The 19,435-nt window shown below is 41.2% G+C and overlaps 1 protein-coding gene across 1 annotated transcript in view; it reads right to left on the bottom strand.

Annotated features, from left to right (window-relative positions):
• Positions 1 to 262: 262 nt before the first annotated feature.
• The window catches only part of LOC119899324 (CD209 antigen-like protein E), a 34,640-nt gene continuing 15,467 nt past the window's right edge, over positions 263 to 19,435 (bottom strand). The window contains exons 4-6 of the mRNA XM_038713851.1: positions 2,399 to 2,538; positions 2,186 to 2,286; positions 263 to 1,221 (exon numbers count right to left, since the gene is read on the bottom strand). Coding sequence (XP_038569779.1) covers positions 1,080 to 1,221; positions 2,186 to 2,286; positions 2,399 to 2,538 — 383 coding nt within the window. The 3' untranslated portion in view covers positions 263 to 1,079. The remainder of the gene's footprint in view (positions 1,222 to 2,185; positions 2,287 to 2,398; positions 2,539 to 19,435) is intronic.

The following is a 19,435-nucleotide window of genomic DNA, read 5'->3' as shown; positions in this document are numbered from 1 at the left end:
CTGTAATAAAAACGTGTTGTTTAATGTCAGTAGTTAGCTATCTAGCATCTTTAATACACTAAACGTTCCTACCTTCAGAGTTTCTTTAATAGCCTTTCTCAAACTTAAAATGAGCTATCTGATGTTGGCTAGCTGAAAGTAATTTCATTCAGTCACTATAAAATGTCATATTTTATCTAATTGTTAGCTAGCTGTAGGCATGAGCAGTGAAACTGAGGATTAGTTATTGTAGAGATAAATTTTGACATCAAAATAAGATATATTATTTTCCAAGTTCCTTTAATGAGCAGACAAGATTCATCAAAACATCTCTAAAAAACAAAACTAAGACTGTTGCGTAACTGACATAAATGAACTGAAAGCAGTTAATCACAGAAAAATCAGTTAAGATCAGAGTTAAAATTGAATATGAATTTGGGAAATAAAGAATAAAATGTGACTACTAGATGCTCTTCAAGATGGACTATTTACAGAAATACTCACACAGTTATAGAAAACACTTTATATTTATACTATCATACTTTATGTTTGACTGTAACAAAGAAAAGCATTAAGCAGATGTTTTCCCATCATTTGTCAGTACATCAGGGAGGCAAGGTTAATGTTATGAAACAAGTTGGTGATTAGTTTTTTAGTGAACATTAATTGAGTGCCTGTGACGGGACAGGACTCTGGTCACCAGCATGAATGTCAGACGCGTTACAACCCATCCACCACCCCGACCTCCCCACATATACTCACTTTACACCTCACTATCTAAAGAGCACAATGTTTTCTGCATTGGCACTAGATATTGGCATTGGATATTAATTGTTTACTGCAGAAGGGTCCAATTGGATGTAACTTCAGCAGCAGCTCATAGGCTTGTGATGAAAAGGTTGCAGATCATGGTGAGGTCACAGGATCACAATAAGGTGAGTCTAGCTCAGCCAGCAACACAAATACATATCAGTCTTTACATTCAAAGCAGTGAACCAAGCTGAATATTTCTACAGTTATGTTTGTTAATGAGACACTTTGTTTATACAGCAGCTTGCTTAGCATTATGTTAGTGTTGTCTTGTAGGTTTGGATGCTGAGTTATACAGGCAGTCTCTTCTCACAGATCCAGAAGTTTTGAAGATTACACGATTCATCATTCCAGTTGTTGTCCAAATTGGAGCTTATTATTTTTGTGCAGTTTCTATCTTTTCCACCACCTGGCTGACCTTTGGCCCAGAAGCTGAAACCCCAAACCAAGAAATTTACACACCAGGAAGCATTTCATAGACAGCAACACTTTTAAATTTCAACCCAACATCAACACAAAATAAAAATGTTTCAGTTTTACAGATTGATATATTTATCTATAAAAATATATATATAAGGTCTAATCAGGTGTGTAATTTGACTGAAAGAAGCTATAAGTCTTAGGGTGTTTATCAGTAAAACTATATAGTCAGATGTCATTAAATCACGATTAGGCCCTTGTGTCATCTTGTTTTCAAAGGGGTCCCAAAATGTTATATTGAGAGGTTAGTGGGTTATTATTACACAAATGAACACAAGATTTAACTAATGTCATTAATCTAACACAAGGCACAATGTTTGATTTCATTATAACGACATTATGCATCATGCTTTTTTGTACCGTGATTGAAAAACATCAGTGTGCTGTTTGGTTCTCTTAAGACAATGCTAGTTAATGTCAGTGAATTTTGTGTTTTTGGAATGAGCAAATATGCAAAAACATTTCTATAAATATTTTAAATAATTATTGTTCCAGTTAGAAAAATCCCTTTGTAAAGCAATTTCATCAAGGTTTAAAACATCAAGATATTTTAGAGCCAGACACAGTTTTACTGTATTGAGCTGGAAATGAGCACACATGAGCCAGTGGCCTGGACAGGTTGTGTTTTGAAGTGGCAGAACTAAAAGGCAACAATTTTCCAGTTTAATTAACTCCTTGTGGAAAATTGAACAAAATGCCATAGTGACAGCAAGACTATCTGTATCAGCACGAATGGTTTTAACTATATGGTAAACATTCACAGTCCTGCTCTGTGTATCTCATGGTAATGACATCCAACATGTGTGAGTGCACAGTTGTAAACTTTCACAGTCAATAACAACTGTCCAGTCAATAAAAACACTGGTAAAAAAATAAGAAGGTGCACTGACAGAGAAAATCAAAGTAATGTGTGAACCTTGTGGTCGGCAAAGTCCCATCCACCCATTTCCATGTCACCTCTTTAACTTTGTTGGTCAGTCCAATCCATGTGAGCCTCTTGAATTGACTTGAAAAATTCTTGTTGACAGAGAAAAACAGTCATCAATTCATGACATATTCATTCAGTTTTTCACTCTCTCTCTCTCTCTCACACAGACAAACACGCACGCACGCGCAGACAGACACATACCTGTTCTTCTTTGCTGTTGATAATCACCAGGTCTGCCCCTCTTTGCAGACAGTCATCTCTACTGTCTTGCCAGGACTTCTTCAGTAAAGAAATGTAATAGAAACTCATGTTGAAATACACCCATCCTAGTTGGTCACAATCTGTGTCAAATAAAAAAAAAACAAAAAAAAAACAATAATCTTAAAAACCTCCAAAATAATTTCTCTTAGGACAACAAAGGGCAGAGATAATCCCCATGTTTATCTCCATCCATCCATCCATCCATCCATTTTCTTCGCCTTATACGGGGCCGGATCATGGTGGCAGCAGGCTAAGCAGGTGGTCCAGACATCCATCTCCCCAGCAAGGATTTCCAGCTCCCCCAGGACGATCCTGAGGCATTCCCGAGCCAGGTAAGATCTAAAATCTCCCCCAGGTGCTCTGGGTCTACGCTGTGGTATTCTACCAGTTGGATGAGCCCGGAAAACCTCCAAAGGAGGACGCCCAGGCAACATCTGGATCAGATGCCCAAACCACCTCAACTGGCTCCTTTTGAAAATTTTTTTAACTTTTCTAAAAAAAATGGTATGCTGATTATTTGGTGACATTTTAATGCATTAGCTGACCTTTCTTGAATCTAGTCAATAGTGATATTTTATGTAGCCACCTTTTAGTTAATGTTTATTGAAAGATAATAGCTAGTTTAATTCTAATTGTAGTTAATTTACAAGGTGACAACGCGAGCTGAGTGGAGGCACACTGGATATAAATCTGTGTCCGGCTTTTCCTTTTTCCGTCCCTCTGGACACTGGATGTGACATTTTTGATTTTAACAATGACAATTTCACGATCATGCTGACTTTATTTGTTTACCTCGCGTTTATGCCGCTGTCATGCCAGTATTGCTGCATACACCGTTCATTTGCAATGGGAGTCTGTGATCTTCCATCGTGGGCAAATCCTGACTAACTTCACCACAGATCAACTTCTCAACGTGCTAATAATTGATCATATTAAGACCGTCTTCCCTCATGCCTTGCTGGTGTTTGAAACAGCTATTTCTTACGGCTGCCCAAGGACTTCCTCCCATCACAAATCTTCTTTTAATGTTAAAAAGTCCCTTTCACGAACATTGATTTTATTGCTTTTATTTGTCTTTGGCAATGTTAATGTAAACCCGGGCCCCCTGTCTGATTCAGTAAACTTACATCATCTCTCAACCTCTCTCCCTACTGAATTTGCTAATAGACATGGAATTGGTTTTCTACATATCAACGCTAGAAGTTTATTACCCAAACTGGATTTATTGAAAACGTGGTTCATGTCAGCTAATCCAGATACTGTTGTGATTTCTGAAACTTAAACCCTCTGTCCCTGATGATGTTATAGGTGTTGATGGTTACAATGTTTACAGAACAGATCGGAAAGGGCATGCAGGTGGTGTAGTTATTTATGTATCTCAAAAATTTCCTATCTGTTGTCTGTTTTACTTTCTCAGTCAATCCCAAGACAGTTTGAACTTATTGCCTTAGACATTAAGGTTGCAAATGCTCCATTTACAATTATTTGTTGCTACAGGCCCCCCTCTACTGTTAATGAAACATTGTCGAAGTGTTGTCTAAATTAAATAATTTGGAAATTATTTTATTTGGTGATTTAAATTGGGATTGGTTCAGTGACAAATCAGAGAATTTCAAGCTGGCTTGTAATTCAATAACTTATTGACAGCCCCACCAGACTCAATCCATCTAAGCTTAACAGTGACACCCTGTTAGATGTCATTCTCACCAACAGGGCTCATAAGTACACAGCAATAGGTGTGTTCACGAATAACTTGAGCGACCATTGTGTAATTGGATGTGTGAGAAACACTAAAATACCTAAACTTACGGGTCTCACTGTTTCAAGACGCTATTTTAAACTCAGAGCAGGCCTTTTTATCTGACTTGGCAAGACTAAATTGGGATTGTGTTGCATTGATTCCTACTGTAGATGAAGCTGTAGCTTTTTTTCAGCAACAGTTTCTATCGATTGCAAATAAACATGCCCCTTTCAAAAAGCTCAGAACAAAGAATAGAGATAATCCTTGGTTTTCTCAGGAACTAGCCCAGTTAATTCAATCAAGAAATAAACAGTGGTCCCTTGCAAGGAGGACCAAAAGTACTGTAGACTGGCAACACTTCAGAACTTTGAGAAATCAATGTACTTCTGCCATTCGGACCTCTAAATCAAATTATTACCTTACCTCAGCTAATGATAATTTTAACAATCCATTCAAATTCTGGAAAACAATCAAATTATTACAGAATAAAAAGGCAGCAGCAATTCAATATTGGAAATGTAACTTTCACAGATAAAAGTGATATATTAAATGTGTAGCATGACTACTTTGATCTATTAAAATTTATGAGAATTAATACAAAATTATGAATTTTAATATTCAGAGAATATTCATTCATAAAGCTCTCGTTTCGCGGGGCACCACTGGAGATTTAATTCACCCAGAGTCTCCGGACCTCTGGGTAGCGTTTTTAATAATTATACAATTATTCACTAGTGATCAGTTAGTTAATAATCGCTCAATTATCTTAAATCAGTCAGTCTCATATTGAAGGGATAAATTCTCGTGGCAGGGACTTGGAGTTAGGCAACATACACACAATTCCTTTGATTACAGTGAAATTTATTAAGGTGAATATAAAAATGCGGTCAAATATACATCAAAGAAATAAACAATGGCTGAGAATGTGGGGTTCTATTGTAGGGAGGATTTGACTCATACGGCGGAAGAGAACTAATGAAAGTAGTTAGATGATACTAACTCGATTAAATTTGTCCAGCACAGAGTTGAACCAACTATGTGTAAGTTCAAAATTAGCCTAGTTTGAACGTAATTTCTAGCTTAAGTCGGAGTTTACGTGCTACTAACGTTTTAAGGGTTGCACCAGCTGAAATACGTCCAACGTAGACATAAGTTACAACTTAAATCTTACACCTAGTCCTTAATAGGTGTAAAGTCCTCCATAAAATAGTCAAGTGTGTTGTCATGGTGCATCATTTTGAAAGGGGGGGGGTGACTGGGATCAGGAGGAGCAAATTATACCGGGCTCTTCTGCGTAAACGAGCACACACAGCCTGGATGACAGCTCATTTCAGGTTAATGAAGCAAAATACAGATTACAGACTGGTTAAGTTATGAATCGAAAATGTAGCGAAATTAAGAGTAGATTACTAGCCCAAAGAAAATATTGAATTAAAGAGTAAAAATATAAATAATAAAGGAACGTGAAAAGGCAATGACTTATTTTTATTTATTTATTTTGCAAATTTGCGTTACTTGTAACAAGTTACTACCCACCCTGCTGCAGGCGCCCTCACTGCTGTCTTCAGGTAGGTTGTTATAACAGCAGCACAGAGGAAAAGTCTGTAATATTGAGGCACTTAGCTGAACCTGCCTCCAGCAAACTCGTATTTTTTAATCCCGTAACTTTTCAGCATCTCCTTTACGTTGTGTCGGATGTTTTCTATAGGCCTAACTTACATGATTTTTGTCCACGTTTCAACCGTTTAATTATGTCTGATGTGGAGTGATTGATTGACTAGCCACTCATAGTAAACCTTATTGCCTAGCCAACTCCGAAATCGCTGGAAAAAAGTGGGGGGGTGGGACAAAACATAGATTTTGAAATATGAGGGGGATAATGGCTCCTACGCGTATATAATTATAATGTTACAATTTCATCTGCCCATTATACTTTACCGTTCGTTACGGGCACCGTTAAATTACGTCTATGTTGTAGTTAACGGTTTTACCACTCGATGTCACTGTGAGACTAGCTGTAGATTAAGGTTTCATAGTTATCACCTAATCATAATTATTTGTCCTTGTATACGTACCTTTTTGTTGGTGTTTTGTTGCTATTTTTAGCCATTAGCCTCTTCAGTATTGCAAAATGTTGAAAGAGAGAGAGACAAACAGGCTGCGCGAGTTTAAGGACTAAAGATAATGGATTAACAGACTATTGGACATCACTGAACGCAGAATGCAGGGTTTTGGTCTTACTGCTTGTCACTTCTCCCAGCCGGGTTGCTGGTAACATTAGGCGGCCTCACGCTGGTGGAGTTCCGTGCGTTCTCGGTTAGGACAGCTTAAAGCCGTCGGCCAATCGCTTTCTCTGCCAGGGAATTGCTCCGGAGGTTCGTCTTTTGTCGGCTTACTGAAGAAACTCGCAGTGGGGGCCTTTCCAACCCTGGTCCGGGTCAGAGGTTTGGTCGTCCTTTGTTACTGCTGGTGGGACCACGTTATTATGCATTTGTAGCGCCTCCTAGTGGTCGATTTGAATGAGACTTGCAGTGTATGTGTGAGGTGCTTATGTAGACATATCCTGGAAGTTCTGTGTTGATTGAACAAACAATATGCATTTTGTAGCCTGTTTTGCGTTTTATCCCCTGCAGTTTGTTTGCATTTATAGCGCCCCCTAGCGGTCGATTTCAATGAAACTTTCAGGGTATGTTTCTGGCAATCATGTGGACATATTCTGTGAGTTTTACGACGATTGGACCAACGGTTGCGGAGTTTTGTCTATTTATGTCCTAAACCAAGCCCCTTTACATGGTTATTGATCAATATCTTGAAAACAAAAGGAGCTATCAACAAGCTTTATAAAACTTTATATGTGTCAAGTCCAGTGATGATCCAGAGAAAGTTTGGTGGCAATCGGAGCAACTGTGTAGGAGGAGATGTAAAAAATGTGTTTTTCAAAAAATTCAAAATGGCGGAAAAATTTTATAGGCGGACCTTAATAGTCCTTGAGGCTTTTTTGTAGAGCACATTGAGCTGCACCTGTGTGAGAAATTTCAAGTCAATTGGACTTCCGGCGCAGCAGACAACAAATAATAATAATAATAATAACTAAAACATGCAAACATACGCGGTATGAACCCTAGTAACTAAAACACACAAACATAGAAGGGTTCTACCGCTACGAGGTATGAACCCTAATAAAAAGCAAGTAAAGTTGCTGGGAACGAGGGAAAGCTGAGGTCGCGGCGCTTCGCACGTGTGGCTGGAAAATGAACAAAATCCTTCGCTGTGCCGAGTCGAACTTCTTAGGGCGTTGCCGGGAGAGAGAGCGCACTGGGCACGTGACGAAGTGCAGTTGGAGAGCCAGACAAGAGCGAACAAGAGAGACCAAGACAGCGTGTGTCGCTGTTTTTGTCTGTTGGGGGGTGGTTCCCAGAGGGCAGTCCTTTGTTCCCCTGAGGGAGGGCTTGTCTTTTCTTTAATTTTAATATGTCTAATCAAAAAAATCTATTTGCGCGTATTGTAATCAAATATCTTCCCACAATCAAACCTTAATTATCAAACGGGTATACCGTTCTTAGTTTTAAGCTTTTGATAAAAGGGAAAACAATTGTTAGTTAAAACTTCGACGTCAGCATTTCCTAGGAATCACATCAGATGAGAGGAACTTAACTAGCTTTCTGGATATATTGGCTGTTCCACGTTCTTAGAGAATATAAGCAAGATACACGAATGGCATCAGATTATGGACAAGATACAGTGAGGAAAATAAGTATTTGAACACCCTGCTATTTTGCAAGTTCTCCCACTTAGAAATCATGGAGGGGTCTGAAATTGTCATCGTAGGTGCATGTCCACTGTGAGAGACATAATCTTAAAAAAAATCCAGAAATCACAATGTATGATTTTTTAACTATTTATTTGTATGATACAGTTGCAAATAAGTATTTGAACACCTGTCTATCAGCTAGAATTCTGACTCAAAGACCTGTTAGTCTGCCTTCAAAATGTCCACCTCCACTCCATTTATTATCCTAAATTAGATGCACCTGTTTGAGGTCGTTAGCTGCATAAAGACACCTGTCCACCCCATACAATCAGTAAGAATCCAACTACTAACATGGCCAAGACCAAAGAGCTGTCCAAAGACACTAGAGACAAAATTGTACACCTCCACAAGGCTGGAAAGGGCTACGGGGAAATTGCCAAGCAACTTGGTGAAAAAAGGTCCACTGTTGGAGCAATCATTAGAAAATGGAAGAAGCTAAACATGACTGTCAATCTCCCTCGGACTGGGGCTCCATGCAAGATCTCACCTCGTGGGGTCTCAATGATCCTAAGAAAGGTGAGAAATCAGCCCAGAACTACACGGGAGGAGCTGGTCAATGACCTGAAAAGAGCTGGGACCACCGTTTCCAAGGTTACCGTTGGTAATACACTAAGACGTCATGGTTTGAAATCACGCATGGCACGGAAGGTTCCCCTGCTTAAACCAGCACATGTCAAGGCCCGTCTTCAGTTTGCCAATGACCATTTGGATGATCCAGAGGAGTCATGGGAGAAAGTCATGTGGTCAGATGAGACCAAAATAGAACTTTTTGGTCATAATTCCACTAACCGTGTTTGGAGGAAGAAGAATGATGAGTACCATCCCAAGAACACCATCCCTACTGTGAAGCATGGGGGTGGTAGCATCATGCTTTTGGGGGGGTTTTTCTGCACATGGGACAGGGCGACTGCACTGTATTAAGGAGAGGATGACCGGGGCCATGTATTGCGAGATTTTGGGGAACAACCTCCTTCCCTCAGTTAGAGCATTAAAGATGGGTCGAGGCTGGGTCTTCCAACATGACAATGACCCGAAGCACACAGCCAGGATAACCAAGGAGTGGCTCTGTAAGAAGCATATCAAGGTTCTGGCGTGGCCTAGCCAGTCTCCAGACCTAAACCCAATAGAGAATCTTTGGAGGGAGCTCAAACTCCGTGTTTCTCAGCGACAGCCCAGAAACCTGACTGATCTAGAGAAGATCTGTGTGGAGGAGTGGGCCAAAATCCCTCCTGCAGTGTGTGCAAACCTGGTGAAAAACTACAGGAAACGTTTGACCTCTGTAATTGCAAACATAGGCTACTGTACCAAATATTAACATTGATTTTCTCAGGTGTTCAAATACTTATTTGCAGCTGTATCATACAAATAAATAGTTAAAAAATCATACATTGTGATTTCTGGATTTTTTTTTTAGATTATGTCTCTCACAGTGGACATGCACCTACGATGACAATTTCAGACCCCTCTATGATTTCTAAGTGGGAGAACTTGCAAAATAGCAGGGTGTTCAAATACTTATTTTCCTCACTGTAAATACAGAGTGACATTTATACATTAAATGGCATTTCAGACGATGGCATGTCATACTTATTTTGTCCACTTGTGGGAGCTCGGGTTACATGAAGATAGCTTTGATTGACCTTAAAACAATCTTCTGCTCAGGAGCTGTGAAATTTTGTTATTTAACCTTTAATTCGAGCTGAAAAATTGCTTGAGTAGTATAGGATGACATTTCTTTATCATATCCTTTCTAAAGGAAGTGTCATAAAGTGTTGTGAACAAAGCATTGGTTACAACATGAAATGAATAAAGGTCAGGGATCATTGCTGAAAATTAAAACACTGCAAAATTAACTTATTTAGATTCTTTTCAACAACAAATAACACCAACATGGTAAGATAAATACTCAAATGGAATGGGGAGACCTAGTCAAGTAACTAAAAGATTTGATTAAACCAGGTAATGCTTTGTTGTGAGGAGACAGAACTCTTTGTTTACACAAAGAAGTTCAGGGCAGTGTCTCTGGTGTCCTGGAGTTTCTCACGCCTGGGCGTGAAGAGGAGAATATCCTTTGATGTGAGGTAATTAAACAAAGAGGAAGGTTGCCATGGTTATGTGTGTGGGGGGCAGTTTAGAGTTTCCTGCCCTCTCTTACGAAGAGTTCCGGCTGTTCAGGAGAAAGCTAATCTCTGGTGAGTGTTTCTTTGTCATTTTAACAGTCAGGCACCGAGGCTTATCTCGGCTGCTGCCAAAGGTGGCCAGTTTTACGATCAACTGCCCAGAAATAGCACTTAGGGAAAGCAACCTTTCAACCCCCCTCCTTTGGGGTCTCTTCAGCCGTCTGTTGAGGGTTGTTATCTCACCCCCTCCTTTTCTTTCTCCCAGGGAGAGAGGAAGAATTTGGAGTAGTCCAAATTTATTTGATATAAAATGCACAAATCCACACTGTTTGTACACTTCAAATGCCTTCAACGGTCATTTTGAGAAGGCAGGTCATTTATTTGATCAGCAGCTCCCATTAATTTCAGTTGATCTTTCAACATGTTTTTTGCTACCTAGTACATCCTCGACCTCTGCGTTCTCATTTGATTTTGAAGCCCTAAAATTTCAAGATGTTCTGCAATCACTGAATTCAATAGACCCCAAAAAGGCGCCTGGACCTGATGGTGTGGATCCCTTTCTGTTAAAGGTGGCTGCACATTTTTAACATGTCAATTAGTTTTAACCAGGTTCTTACATTACACCCCTATTCAAAGCTGGCGATCGATATGACATGAACAATTTTAGGCCAATATCTCCCTCTTTCAAAAATACTGGAATCATTAGTTGCTACCCAACTTAAATCATATTTGCACTTGCATAATATTTTAAATGAAATGCAATCCGGTTTCCGGTCAGGGCACAGTACAGTATCCGCCACTTTAAAAGTTATGGATGACTTTTAAAGAAAGAGGCTATAGATAAGAAATTTACCTGTGTTTCTCTGTTTATAGACCTCACAAAGGCGTTTGATACTGTGGATCATCCATTACTTGTTAATACCCTGTTGAGAGCTGGCATTGGATGCAATGCGGTCAATTGGCTATTGGCTATCCAATAGCTATTGGACCAATCGTTTACAAATGGTCAAACATGGCAATGACATGTCAAACCCAGTCCTTGTCACGAGGGGTGTTCCACAAGGTTCAGTTTTGGGACCCTTGCTTTTCCTAGTTTACGTTTAAATTTTGTAAGTATCATCTGTATGCAGATGACACAGTTCTGTACTCCTGTGCCCCCACAGCTGAGTTGGCCTTTTCAAATGTGCAGGCAGATTTTGATACCCTGCAACATGCTCTATTAGATTTGAAGCTGCTGTTAAACCCACATAAAACTAAATTTATGGTTGAGTACAGGTGAGAGGTCGAACAAAGCTACCACCCCTCTCCATCACAACCCTGGATGGAGTCTGTATCCAGTCTGTTGACAATTACAAATATCTGGGAATCTGGTTGGACAAAAACCTAAATTTTAAATACCATGTTGATTATCTTGCAAAGAAATTAAAATTCACATTGGGTATTCTATACAGGCTAAAGTCCTGTTTCTCCATGGCTTCATGAAAATGCTTAGTTGCTGGCCTTTTTCTGTCACCGATTGACTATGGGGATACTATCTACAGGTTTGCCTCTCTGTCCACTTCCAAATTATTTAAACAGGTCATTTTTAACTTTTCAAAGCCGTCATAATCTCAGGCCACATAACTGGCTACAGTTCAAAGCGCCTGCTATCAGAACAGAGGCTGGAAAGCTAAGCCTGTTCTATTATGACTTGGAATGATGTGCAGACCAAGCTCAAACTTCAATCACTCATCTCTCTAAATGATTTTAAACTAGAATAAAGGAGGTGGTCACTGCTAACTGCAACTGCTTTGCCAATTCTATTACCACTTAACTCCTTATTAAATCTATGATCTAATACTGTTTTTTTGTGAACAGTACTATGTAGGGTATTATGTAATACCTAAATGTTTGTGTTTTTGTGCTGTGTCTTGGCGTTGTACAAAATGTTTTTGTGGAGACTTGTTTTGCTGTGTTTTCTCTTGTACCTAATGATGTTGTTGTGATTGGTTTCTTATTGTTGCTTGGTTATTTGTGTGATCCTGCTATCTGACCCTGTCTTGACTAGGTCTCACTTGTAAAAGAGGGTTTAACCTCAATGTGACTTTCCTAGTTAAATAAAGGTTAAGAAGAAGATAAGATCAGCAGTATAAATGTGGATGATCACAGTAAAAAGAAAGTAAAACTGTAGGTAGTTGATTACTTCACATATTGACCAGCTTGGGGTGAGGGGTAGAAGGCATACAGATTTATTGTCCTAGACCTGAACATACTCCTTATGTTCTTAGGAAAAAACTACAAGAGACCATCCCCCAACACTGCTGGTATTCAACAACTGGCAGACGAGCTGAATGGTTTCTACTGTAGGTTTGAAAAGCCCAGAGTCAGACCTTTCCCCCACTCCAACACCATCTTCAAACAGTCACCTTCCCTCTCTGACCTCTCACCTGTACTCAAGATCTGTGAAGAGGACGTGAGCCACCTCTTCCAAAGGCAGAAGATCAGGAAGGCTCCTGGACCTGACAGTGTCTCACCATCGTGCCTGACAATCTGTGCAGACCAGCTGGCCCCTATCTTCACTCAGATTTTCAACAGATCACTGGAGCTGTGTGAAGTTCCCTCCTGCTTCAAACGCTCCAAGGTCATCCCGGTCCCCAAAAAAACCTCCATCATCTGAATGTCTACAGGCTTGTCGCCCTGACATCTGTAGTCCTTTGAAAGACTGGTGTTGGCCCACCTGAAGGACATTACAGGCCCCCTGCTGGACCCCCTGCAGTTTACCTACAGGGCTAGCAGGTCTGTGGATGATGCTGTCAACTTGGGTCTGCATTACATCCTGCAACACCTCGACTCTCCAGGGACATATGCAAGGATCCTGTTTGTGGACTTCAGCTCGGCGTTCAATACCATCATCCCGGACATCCTCAGCAAGAAACTCACCCAGCTCACTGTGCCAGCCTCCACCTGTCAGTGGATCACAGACTTCCGGACTGACAGGAGTCAGAAGGTGAGGCTGGGAAACATCACATCCAGCACCCGGACTATCAGCACTGGCACCCTCCCCCAGGGGTGTGTGCTTTACCCACTGCCACTCTGCCCCCCATCACCATACTCAACAGCCCTGTGTCTGCTGTGGAATCCTTCAGGTTCCTGGGTTCCATAACAGGGCTTACGGTAAGTAGGTCTTAACTCAGCATTCTAAGTCCGACCTAATAGTTACGACAGTTGCACCATCCAGGCTTAAGTCCTCTTCTCATTAAGACCGGGGGCACAAATCTTATGCCTAGTCAGTAACAGGCGTAAAGTCAAAATCTAGGCAAGTTTCTATAGTAACCACTTGATTACTCAGCAGTAAAGACATGCCGCGCCTTATACACAGACTTTACAATGAGCGGGCTTTTAGACGGGAGAGAGTTATTGGGGACAGAAGCAATCCATTGGCCATTTACAATGATGAGGAGCTGATTCAGAGGTTTCGATTCTGTCGGAGAGATATATATGAACTTATTGAAGAGCTGTCACCCGACTTACAGTTTGTGTCGGATCACAACGCAGCATTGACACCCGCATTACAGCTGTTAATAGCGATATGTTTTTATGCAAATGGTGCGTTTCAAAACACTGTTGGAGACATGATTAATGTCCACAAATCCACCGCATGTCGGGCCATCCGCAGAGTGTCACTGGCACTGAGCCTTTGCCTTCCGCGATCTGCTCACCTCCCCACTGAGGCCGAGTCTGCGGTGATGAAACACCGACTGCAGATTGCTTGTGGGGCCAATTATAACATCTTTAATTTGGTGGCAAGATGGCCTGGATCTACCCATGACGCACGCATCCTCCGAGAGAGTGCGTTATACCAGTATTTCGAGGCTGGAAGAGTGAACAGGCTGCTTCTCGGCGACAGTGGATACCCACTGAAACACTGGCTGATGACGCCTATAATTGCTCCAAGGACTGAGCAAGAACGACAGTGTAACACCATCCACACCACCACTAGGTCACTCGTTGAGCGGTGCATCGGAGTCCTCAAGCGCAAGTAAAATTCTTTTCACAGTGTCTGTGCCACTATCCATGGTGCTGATATAGTGTGGTCACTAGATCACTGAAAACTATATAAATAGACAAGGCATAGGCTATATAAAACTCGCCAAAAGTGACACATTTAGGTTTTACAGTAATCATTAATTCATTTTTCTAGGTTACATTGTCTTCATTGAGAGATGCGGATGCACCCTGAGCGAGTCTGCACTGTAATAGCAGTGTGCACTGTCCTCCACAACATCTGTGTCACCAAGAGGATCCCTCTCCCTAGGCAACACCATCAGCTGGTGCCGGAGGAAGGTGCCGACCCTGTGGACCATGCAGGGCATGAAGATGTCGGTGGACGACTAGTCTGTACACGCATTATTAATGCTTTATAAATGTTATAAACTACTGCTTCACTTAAAATAATTCTGCTAATTATCTCCAGGTTGTAAACCATAAAAAATAAGCCACAAAGAAAGGGTAGGTCTATAATAAACTCTTTTTTAATTTACATATAATTGTCATTGATTCATTGCACACAATTTTCCATTAGGCTTATTTACAGAATTACAAAAGACCGCCCATCCTCTTCAGAAATAGGTGAAGATGACCTGTTGTTGCAGCAACTGTATTTCTAACAATATTTTTAGTTTTTCAAGTTCCAGCTTTTCCTGCTCAGCCTGTAATTTCTTTGTTTCAGCCTCTACTCTAACAATTTCCTTCTCAAGAAGTGTCTGCTGCAGATCATCCAGCCTCCTCCTCCATTTCACCGGCGGTGCACCGCTGCTGCCTTCATAGTCCTACTGTTATGTGACAACTACTAATTATTGTAGGCTACTCTAATATATAGGCTACACACCTTCAAAACTCACACTCTCGCTTGAGTGGTCGACATCCATCTCTGGAGAGACAGCAGTTTCTTCCAGGTCGGTACCGCCACTTTCCGCACCGACCAAACCAATAAAAGCTGGGGAATCCTCTCCAAAGATATCCACAATTATGGTACTGTACACGGAAGTTTTTAGGGGAGGACCCCCGCCGGACGGGTGGTGTTTTTTTGAAGACAAATCTTTTTTTGGCTTTCCACTTTTTCCTCACATTGCTCTCTGTCCGAAGGCAGCCGGAGTCAGAGCAATCGTTAATCCCCTCCGTTATCTGTTTCCATGTTGTTTGTTTCTTCTTGTTCGTTATTGAGTTTGATTGCTTGGGAGTCAGTGTGTGTCTGTGCTGACTGTACAGCTCAATTAACTTTCGTATCTCAATGTCGGTGAAATTTCCTTTCCTTTTTCTTTGACCCTCCATTGAGACAGCTACAAGTTAACAAAACAGCGGAAGATAGTTTAGTGTAACCCAACAACGCACGCTGCTAGGCAACCGCTATAGTTCTGTGGCCATTCACATGAACGTTAAGCCTAGGCTTAAGTTTGGTTGGTGCTACCGACGTTAGGTCAACTCTAAAGACTGGTCTTAACTAAGACTTACTTAGCAGTTAGGACCAGGCTTAGCAAAGCCCTGTTGGTGCAACCGGCTCCAGGACCTAAAGTGAGAGCTCAACACGGACACCATCATCAAGAAGGCCCAGCAGAGGATGTACTTCCTGCGTCAGCTCAGGAAGCTCAACCTGCCTAAGGACCTGCTGATCCAGTTCTACACAGCCATCATCCAGTCTGTTCTCTGCGTCTCCATCACTGTCTGGTTTGGATCTGCCACCAAAAAGGACAAGAGCAGACTACAACGGACAGTCAGGACTGCAGAAAAGATCATCGGTGCTCACCTGCCCTCCATTCAGGACTTATACATTTCCAGAGTCAGGAAACGGGCAGGAAACATCGCTGCAGATCCATCTCACCCCGGACACAACCTGTTCCAGCTCCTCCCCTCTGGTAGGCCAAAACCAACAGACACAGAAGCAGTTTCTTCCCACAAGCCATCACTCTGATGAACAGCTGATTCTGTCTCACAGTGTCAGGAACAATTCCTGTGCAATAACCCAGTAACTCTGTCTCTAATCAGCCACCTGTTTACTGGTTACCACTTATTATTTATTTATTCACCATTCTCTATTTCAGTGTTGTTCATACTATGTCATATTGTATATACTATATACCAATACACCTACCTCAGGTCATAAGGTCATAGGTCTTATTTATTTTTTCCAGCATCCTTTGCACTATGCTCCATCACACTGTGTACATGTGTACATGTATGTGTACCTGTATATCATATCCACCTTCTACATGTACATAATGAGAATAATAGTTTACTCTTGCATCCTTTGCACTCTGATCACTGCACTATTTGTCAATATGTCTATATTGTTTTGTTCATAGTGTGTATATTAGTGTTGTCTATACTGTAGTTTGTGTCTGATTTTATTTTATTATTATTTTATTATTTTTATTATTATTGTGTTATGGTATTTTTGTAGGAGTAAGCACATCATGAGCAATGTACAATTCCTCGTATGTGTACACATACCTGGCAATAAAGGTGATTCTGATTCAGTCCTGCTGCACTGTCGCCACAACACAGCAAGCAGCTGGGGTGAACCGACAGGACACACAACTCACTCATCCTCTTAGCAGAGGTGAGAGCTAGCAGTAAGGCTGTTTGAGACTGCAAGGACTTCATAAGGTGCATCCCTTAGAGCCTCCAGCACAAGTTGCAAGTCCTACTGAAGACACACGACAGCAGTCGCTGCCTTCTCATGCCCTGCAGACAGGGACGGACTGGGAGTAAAAAATGGCCCTGGACTTTGATCCAGATAGGCCCACCAGAACAGTCCACTGTATACTCCACCACGGCCGCCCTGCTAATGCACGCACATATAAACAGGAACAGCCTCTAATAAACCACCTAGCAGCATCACAGCCATTGATCACTATGGCAGTAGGCTACTACTGGTCCGCACCTCCGTAATTATATGTAGACTATAGCCTGTTTCTATTAATAAAACAAATTCAAATAAAAACCATTGATAACAAGCTCAACTTAAATAAAGGCTTTAGGACCATGTGGACGCAGCTGATTACACAAGGGCGTCACTTTGTGTTGAAAAGTGGTGGGGACATTTAAGGCCTCATATTAGGGGTTAGTGATGGGAAAAGTCACTCTTTTGAAAGACTCGAGTCACCAAATCTCGTTCATTAAAATGAACTAATCTTTTTTTGTGTTCATTTCGTTCATTTGGTTATTGCTACGCTGCAGCCCTCTAGTGGGCGATTTTTTTAAAAACAGCGCAGTTCTCAAACACAGAAGGCTGCCTGGCTTGCTCTAATTGACAAAGTATAATGCACAAATTCACCTCTTGATCTTTCTCTATCATGGTTCTATAAAGCCCCATGGAGCCACAACCAAATTCAAACCATGTAAAAACAGAAACACAGAAATATGATGTCAATATTCGATTAAGCCACTAAATCCGTCCATTTTCACAATCCTTCCTGAGTATACAACCAGACCAGTCATATATATATAATTATAATTACTATCACTATATCTCTAAAGTGCTCATTCATACAGTAGCCTAACGCCTATCCATGAGTAAAATCTATATATTAACATCAGATTTACAGGGAATATATTGAAGTAATGAGCTTGACACACTAGATGAATAAAACACATTCTTATTAAAATTTAACAAATTTAATAATAATCTCAAACACTGCAGGTTGTTCACCAGTGAGCAGCGGTGAAACAACAGCACGGCTCTGTCGATAAATAAAAAGTAAAAGTTAAGATGCGTTCTCTGGCGGACCCGGATCAGCTGTTAGCTGTAAACAAACAACAGGGCTAAAGCTAACGTTGCTATTTGGTTGTGTTTTAATGATTTAATGTCCGGGTTTGTTTTGGAGAGGCGACAACCTCTGTGGTAATTTTGCTCTCTGTAGAACTCTGTTAGGGCTCTGAAGTGGAGCGGACCCAGAACAACTCTCATCAGCTGTTGGCTGTAAACACTAGCAGGACTAAAGTTACGGTACGGCTGTGTTAAAACTATAACTTAGCACAACATAACTGCGCTGTAATAACATTATGCTTTATTAAATGTCACAAAATTATCAAAATAGATATTAGATATATGTCAGTCCAGTGACTGTTACCTGACAACAGAATTGCCTCTCATTCCCCAGTGCTGGCAGTAAGTCAGCCTGCCGAGTGAAGACAGACTCCGAGGAGGACCCATTGAAGCGCTGAACGATTAGTTCATTCCTGCTCCACAGTAGTTGAGATGTCACGTGACAAAGGAGCGACTCAAACCCAGAGACCCACAGTTGAGTCCTGAACTAATCAATTCTGTTTCCTGTGCTGCCTGCTTACCACAGCCCTGTAGCCAAGCTGTCACGGGACAAATGAATGACTCAAACCCAGAGACCCACAGTTGAGTCCTGAACTAATCAATTCTGTTTCCTGTGCTGCCTGCTTACCACAGCCCTGTAGCCAAGCTGTCACGGGACAAATGAATGACTCAAACCCAGAGACCCACAGTTGAGAGTCATGAACTAATCAATTCTGTTTCCTGTGCTGACGGAGACCTTTTAGCTGCTGTGTAACGAGTGAACGTAAGAGTCCAAGACTATTCACGCATGTGTAAAAATGAACGAATTACTCACTGAGACAACCCGTTCCTGCTGAGTCACATACAAGATTAGGTCAAATGAACGAAACATTCTTTGAACGACACAACACTAGTGCCGGACGCAACAAAGCTAGCTTTGATGTGAAGGTGTTGTTGGTGGGGAGTTAGCTCTTTGAGGAATGTAATGTGTTTTAATAAATACAGTTTTACATTCACAAAAGAATCACCACAGTGTACACAAGCAACACGTTTTAGAAAAGTGGCTTCTTGAACTTAGCCTTAGCCTCACGTGAGGAGTTAACTCTTTGAGGTGTGGTGTCCGAACAATAATGCTGCGATGATGTGTTGAGAGGAAACCCGCTTGACACTGTTCTTGATCATAAAAGTAAATCAAGGAGTTCAGCATCAATTACAAGCTCTGCAGCAGCTTGGAGAGTGACCCAGCCCAATGGCCACTCTGTCTCTCTGTACATCAAACATAGCTTATATAGGATGTGTTTAGGTATCTGTACCAGGTACTGGTACAGATACCTGTATATCTGTACTGGTACCATAGAAGGGTTTGAGTCTGCAAAATAACGCTCAAACCCATAGAAGGGTACAGTACTATTCTGAGGTAACAAAACAAGGGGTTAGAGGTCAAATTCTATAGAAGGGTTCAGTCCCTACATAACCACCAATCACTGCTCTCCCCTTAGGTCACTGACCCTCTGTCCTGCTG

Source organism: Micropterus salmoides, unplaced genomic scaffold (genome assembly GCF_014851395.1).
Source record: "Micropterus salmoides isolate LMB-PRFRI ecotype aquatic unplaced genomic scaffold, ASM1485139v1 Ms_hic_scaffold_12, whole genome shotgun sequence".
Taxonomy (NCBI): Eukaryota; Metazoa; Chordata; class Actinopteri; order Centrarchiformes; family Centrarchidae; genus Micropterus; species Micropterus salmoides.
The sequence above is the reverse complement of the archived record's forward strand: the minus strand, read 5'-3'. Positions and strand labels throughout refer to the sequence as shown.